The 6,000-nt window shown below is 36.2% G+C and overlaps 1 protein-coding gene across 4 annotated transcripts in view; it reads right to left on the bottom strand.

Moving 5' to 3' along the window:
- Nucleotides 1-1,105: 1,105 nt before the first annotated feature.
- The window catches only part of PPP4R2 (protein phosphatase 4 regulatory subunit 2), a 43,436-nt gene continuing 38,541 nt past the window's right edge, over nucleotides 1,106-6,000 (bottom strand). For all 4 annotated transcript variants that reach the window (XM_038771886.1, XM_038771883.1, XM_038771885.1 and 1 more), the window contains 2 exons: nucleotides 3,626-3,930; nucleotides 1,106-3,397 (listed from right to left, as the gene is read on the bottom strand). In XM_038771886.1, the coding sequence (XP_038627814.1) occupies nucleotides 3,078-3,397; nucleotides 3,626-3,930 (625 nt within the window). In that variant the 3' untranslated portion in view covers nucleotides 1,106-3,077. The remainder of the gene's footprint in view (nucleotides 3,398-3,625; nucleotides 3,931-6,000) is intronic.

The raw sequence follows: 6,000 nt of genomic DNA, 5'->3' as shown, positions 1-6,000 counted from the left end.
TGATTGAGGGTGATTTTCAGGGTGGGGAATATTTTCGAGGTGGTGAACACATATTACCACACTTTTAAAGCAACATTTGCTATTGCTGAGCAGAACTACTTAGAAACACACCAATTACCCGACGGAGAAAAGGATTTAGAAAAGGTGCCCTGTTACCTGCTTCACTCCAACCAGGCTCACTAGTGGACTGCAACAGATCAATCGTATTTATTGAGTACTGTGTGCAGAGCACTGTACTAAGAGCTTGGGAAGTACAAGTTGGCAACATATACAGTCCCTACCCAACAGTCTTATCCTTGCAGTGCAAGACCCAAAAACTACCCAATTTGAAATAAATAGTCACTGGGTCATTAGGATGCTGTGGTGAGAATAGCAGAAGAATGGTATTAGCAGTTATTGTTCACAACCCTAATGATTATTTTTATATTTTTGATCAGAAAAATTCAGTGTGAAGCAGGGAAGAAGTGAATTTAAAACTTAGGCACCTGTCCCTCCTACCGGATATTTTAATACTATTTAATTTTTCTTTTTAACAAAGCTACTGCAATGTTAAGAATTAATCATTTTTTTATTTGGCACTTCTTAAATGCACATTATATCACACTGTGAATAAAATGAGATTAAATGGTGTGTTCCGACGAGAATCCTCTCTATTCTTGAAAAAGGACTGCCTGTGATGGTCTCAGATTTACTCTTGAAAAAAATGCATGAAGTATTCTGATCCTGACAGTCATGGATGTTGCACAAGGCCTTAGGGGCTTTTCTCCTTTATGCACATATGGAGGAAAGAGAGGAAAGTGTGAAATGTTTCCTTTTCTCAAAGAAAAAAACATATCAAAATGTTCAAAATAATTCTGGGCTCACTATGGGAACATCACAAACTTGATCTAGCCTTCTTTTGAAATCTAACAAACTCCAGCATCATAACTACAATGATCTCTAATACAGTTTGTGATGGTATTTGTTAGTTATCACTCCTGCACTTTAATAAAGAACATTGTGCTATATGGCAAATACAATTAAAAAAAAACACTCAATCCTTAATTTAAAATTAAGTTCACTATGGCACTCACAAGGACTAAAATAAAAATATCAAAAGATCACGGGTGCTTAAAGAATAGTTTTATTGACAATATTTTCACAAATATTCTAAAGGAAATTCCAGAAGTTTCTAAACTTAAAATGCTTAAAATTTGTTCTCATTGAAAAATATTCCTAAACAAAAAGGTAAAATGTCTCTCAATCTTTGAATTATGCCACTTTTAAAATTTAATTAAGTACTTTTTTATTATAACACACTTGCGGTTAGCAAACTCTGCAAAAATTAAAATTTTCCTACCACTGCCAAGTATTGCTCCAATGTTCAGTTTTATTGTAACTAGCAAGCACTTCCCTTAATTTATCCTCTGGCTACCGTCAACCATACGAAAATACAAACTGAGCTAAGTTATTTTGTTTTTCCACTGATAATTTAAACAATCAAAACCTACAACTTGTGTTACCCCACACCATACACAAAGCATATGATACAGTATTGGAAATTGTTAAGCATCAGTTTTGGAGATCGTCTGTGTACTTCAGGTATCAGACTCAAAAGGTATCCTTTCCATATTTTGATAAAAATGTACTCGAACCTTTCATGACAATAATGTTTATTGCTTTATATGAATACTGTTTTGAAAGCCCAAGCATTCAGCTTACACACAGAAATTATACAATTATATACTGTTTCACAAAGGCAGTGAACACATTACAATCTACAAAATCTACTTTACAGAAATTTAAAAACTCTAAATATCAAAAGGTACAGTTGAATAAACAGGTATAAATTTGGCAGCCAATTAATTCTGACCGGGAAAGCTGCAGCTTGGCTGACTTTAAGCAAATTTGAAAATATTGAATTTAAAGCAGTTGTGCTTTGTGCTCGTCTGAAAAGTGTAGCACTGGCTGTCAGAATGTTCAAAAATATTTAATCCACCTCAAAATGTCATTTACAAATTATCCTGATTTATATGCTCCCTAAAACTTCAGTCATTTTAAGTGCAAATACATACCTAAGATAATATATTAATTTTTCCAATACAGGGTGAACCATAGCAATGCCATTTGCATTATATGGAATAATTTAGAAGGAAATGCATTATATTCACAATGTTCAAAAAAGCAAGCAAAAGGACAAGTAACTTGCCCCATTCTTGGGAGACGTTTTTGTAATTGCTTTGCAGGCATTCATTTTACAAAATATCTAGCTAATATTTTGTAGATCATTCTAAAAAAAAGCGCATTTTATCATAAATAATGAAATCCTTTTACTCGGGCACCTTGAAGTATACAAAACGGCTGTAGTTTGAACACGTGTCTTGGAATGTGTTTACTCTGGTATTTCAACAGTGTTTTAAGATTTCCCGGGTTTCACAGGGGCCGGATTTTATTTGATTCATTCAGAAGTTAAAGAAATTACCTTCTGAAAGAGGTTAACTCAATTTCCAATAGAAAAGTATTCTTGTATTCCTCTCTTATACAAACAGAAAAATAGAACATTTCTCCCTTAGAATAGTGTGTATATATATATATATATGTATATATGACTTATGGTTCCATAGAATTTAAATAATAAAATCTGATAACCAACATGAAACCCGTTAAAATGTTGAAACCATGGTCAAAATATGAAAACTGCTAGAACTGTCAGAGACAAGACAAAAAGCTTTCTTGTGAATCTATCAACTAAGTATGGTAATCTCCAAAAAGGCTGTCAAAATTATAATCATTACCTTCCAGTTTAAAAACAGTATTATTCTAAATTAAAAAAAAAATAATATATCTATACACAAACCACTGAGTTGACCAAACCAAAAATTCAGCGGTAAACAGGACCTGGAGGAGCTGATATTCACAGTTCTTACAACACACAACTCTTTCAGGATTTCTTCCTCAAATAATTTTATTTTACAACCTACTTTTCTTATAAAACTCAAGGTCCACTTAATTACATAAAATTGTATACAGTGTAAAACCAGAGCCTTATTGAAATACTGCACTAGATGTGGTTTTTTTTTTTTTTTTTTTTTTTTTTTTTAGATTTCATGCTCCATAGATTCTTCAACAATTTCTGTAGCCTCATCACTGTTTTCCACTTCAGGCTCAGAAGGAATTTCTTGATTTTCGTTGCGGAGGGCTCCCAATTCTTCAGTTTTATTGAGATCAGCACCATTACTTACAGGTCTTGTACTTTCACTATCTTCAATGCTTATATCTTTCTCTTCTTCAGGCAGGTCACATTCCTCCACCGGACTACTCTCCTCAGCAGTCTCTTCATTCAAAGATAAGGAATCATCACTTTCCTTTTCTTCATCTTTTCTTTCGGGAGTTGTTTCCCTTGGTGTTATAAAAGACTCTGAAAATAAACAGAGAAATAAAGGGATAAATTTATCTTCAGCAAATAATACTGTAGTTAACTTTGACACCATAATGCCATTTTACAAAACAGATGTTTACAAAGCTATTTTGCTATTCAAATTATTTTCCAGATATATTTAATTTGGTCAATTCAGTCGTGAATCAATAGAATGTCACATTTGAGGATCCCCTTATTCCAGCCTTTTTCTAACAGTTTCTGAAATACCTTCTTCCTCTTCCTCTTCCTCCTCTTCCTCTTCCTCCTCCTCCTCCTCCTCCTCTTCTGAACTGTGAGGCCTTGCACAAATATTTTCTTTGTCTTTATCCTGAGGTATAGCGTGTGTGTTTGTTTCTTCTACCAAAACTGAAGGCATTTCACTGGTGGTAGCTTGGCTAGTAGACGCTCTGTCTTCTTCGTCCAATTTGAATCTTTTTGCTTCAGATCCTTCAACTTCCACAACATCTTCATTTGGGTGTTTATTTTTCACAGGGGTCACGTGGACACATTCTGATTCTGATTTTTCAGGTTCACTGTATAAATAAGACATAACATTTTTCAAGTAGATAGAATATTTAATCATTCCATCACAGCTGACAGATAGCTACTAACCTCTTGCTTGAAAAGATCTATTCTTTGTTACTCTTCTATTTTCAAAATAAAAATACATTTAGCATCTGTAGCACAGGTAATGTTAGGGGAAAAAAATCTGAGAACAAACGAAACTAGTCAACCACTGAGAACTTAAAAATATTGGTAATGCTTTCTTACTAACTTGATGGTTAATTTCAATTCAAGCAGAGAAACCTCTCAAAATACACCTAGAATCTGTAAACCAAAAGAATGCCCAATTTCAACCAGACATAGCAATAACAAAGAGTTACTGATGGAACTTCCTTTTTCTGCATCTACACAGGCAAAATGAAAACTGTCAGGGATGCATAATGATCACATCATAAACCTGTCTATCAAATGTTTTCTACTTTAGACTCTGAAGGAATTTCTTGATTTTCACTGGGGTCCCAACTCTTCGGTTTTACTCAGCCCAGCACCATTACTAACAGTTCCTGAATCTTCCCTATCTTCTTCTACTTATATCTTTCCCTGCTCGAGGAAATCAGATTCCTCCGTTTGACTGTGTCTCAAAAGTTCCTTAATTTAAAGAGAAAGTACCATCAATCTATCAAATGGTCCATCCTTCTCTATTTCTCTCATCAACTGTTCCTTGATGTACTATGCTAATATAGCCCAGTACTGGGGAGAAAAAAAAAGTATTTACTGAAACCAAACTTCTCCAAAGAAGCAAGTGCCTACTGCAAGGATATCCCAAGCGTTCACCAAGTAGCAAAACAGCCAAGACTGCTAATGCCAAACCAGTGTCCATAAAGCAAAACACAACACTCTTCTCATTGTCTCTCCCTCCTCAATCAATGGTATTTACTAAATGCTTAACCTCAAAAATCACATTTTTAAAAACGGGTGTAATTATATCCTCAGTGAATGAATGGAGTACTATAGGACCTGTGATTTTCCTTGGTTTATATAGGTAAGCTGATAACCACATATTTACTGAGCACTTATTGTGTGCAGAGCAGTGTGCTAAGTGCTTAGGAGGGTACAATGTAACAGAGTTTGTAGACATGTCCCATGCCCACAAAAAACTTACAGTTTAGAGGAGCAGACATTAATATAAATGGTGGATATGAACATAAATACTTTGGGAGCAAGGGAGGGGTGAATAAAGGGTGGAAATCCAAGTGCAAATAATAACGGATAACCTCACATAGTTGAAGTTATCATAGATTTTTAAATTTGTGAGCTGGCATCCTCCTGGGAAAACTTGGAAATCCAACTAATTGACAAGCTGGTTCTATCCAATTGATATCTACTTGAACAAGATACTGACTTGAGATCAACATGGTCTAGTGGATAGAGCATGGGCCTGGGAGTCAGATCGATCTGAGTTCTAATCCCAGCTCTGCCACTTGTCTGCTATGTGACACTGGGCCAGTCACTTCATTCATTCATTCATAAGCACTCACTGTGCTGTGGGGCTTGGGGGCGGGGGTGGGGGGAAGGGGGAGCAAAGGGAGCAAATCAGGGTGAAGCAGAAGGGAGTGGGAGATGAGGAAAAGTGGGATTTAGTCTGGGAAGGCTTCTGGGAGGAGATCTGCCCTGAATAAGGCTTTGATGGGGGGGGAAGAGTAATTGTCTGTCAGATTTGAGGGAGGGCATTCCAGGCCAAAGGCAGGATGTGGGCCAGGAGTTGGCAGTGAGACAGATGACAGCGAGGCACCGTGAGAAGGTTAGCACTAGAAGAGCCAAGTGTGTGGGCTGGGTTGCAGGAGAGAAGCAGGGTGAGGTAGGAGGGGGCAACGTGATGAGTGCTTCAAAGCCAAATGGTGAGAAGGTTTTACTTAATTTTTGCTTTTACTTAACTTCTCTGTGCCTTAATTACCTCATCTGTTTACTGTTTTATTGTTGCATTGTACTCTCCCAAGCACTTAAGCGCTCAATAAATACGATTGAATGGATGCATAAAATGGGGATTAAGAGTGTGAATCCTATGTAGAACATGGACTCTGTCCAAACTGATTAGCTTG

The sequence above is a fragment of the Tachyglossus aculeatus genome, chromosome X1 (genome assembly GCF_015852505.1).
Source record: "Tachyglossus aculeatus isolate mTacAcu1 chromosome X1, mTacAcu1.pri, whole genome shotgun sequence".
NCBI lineage: Eukaryota > Metazoa > Chordata > Mammalia > Monotremata > Tachyglossidae > Tachyglossus > Tachyglossus aculeatus.
Note: the sequence above shows the minus strand (reverse complement) of the source record. Positions and strands in the feature narration are given on the sequence as shown.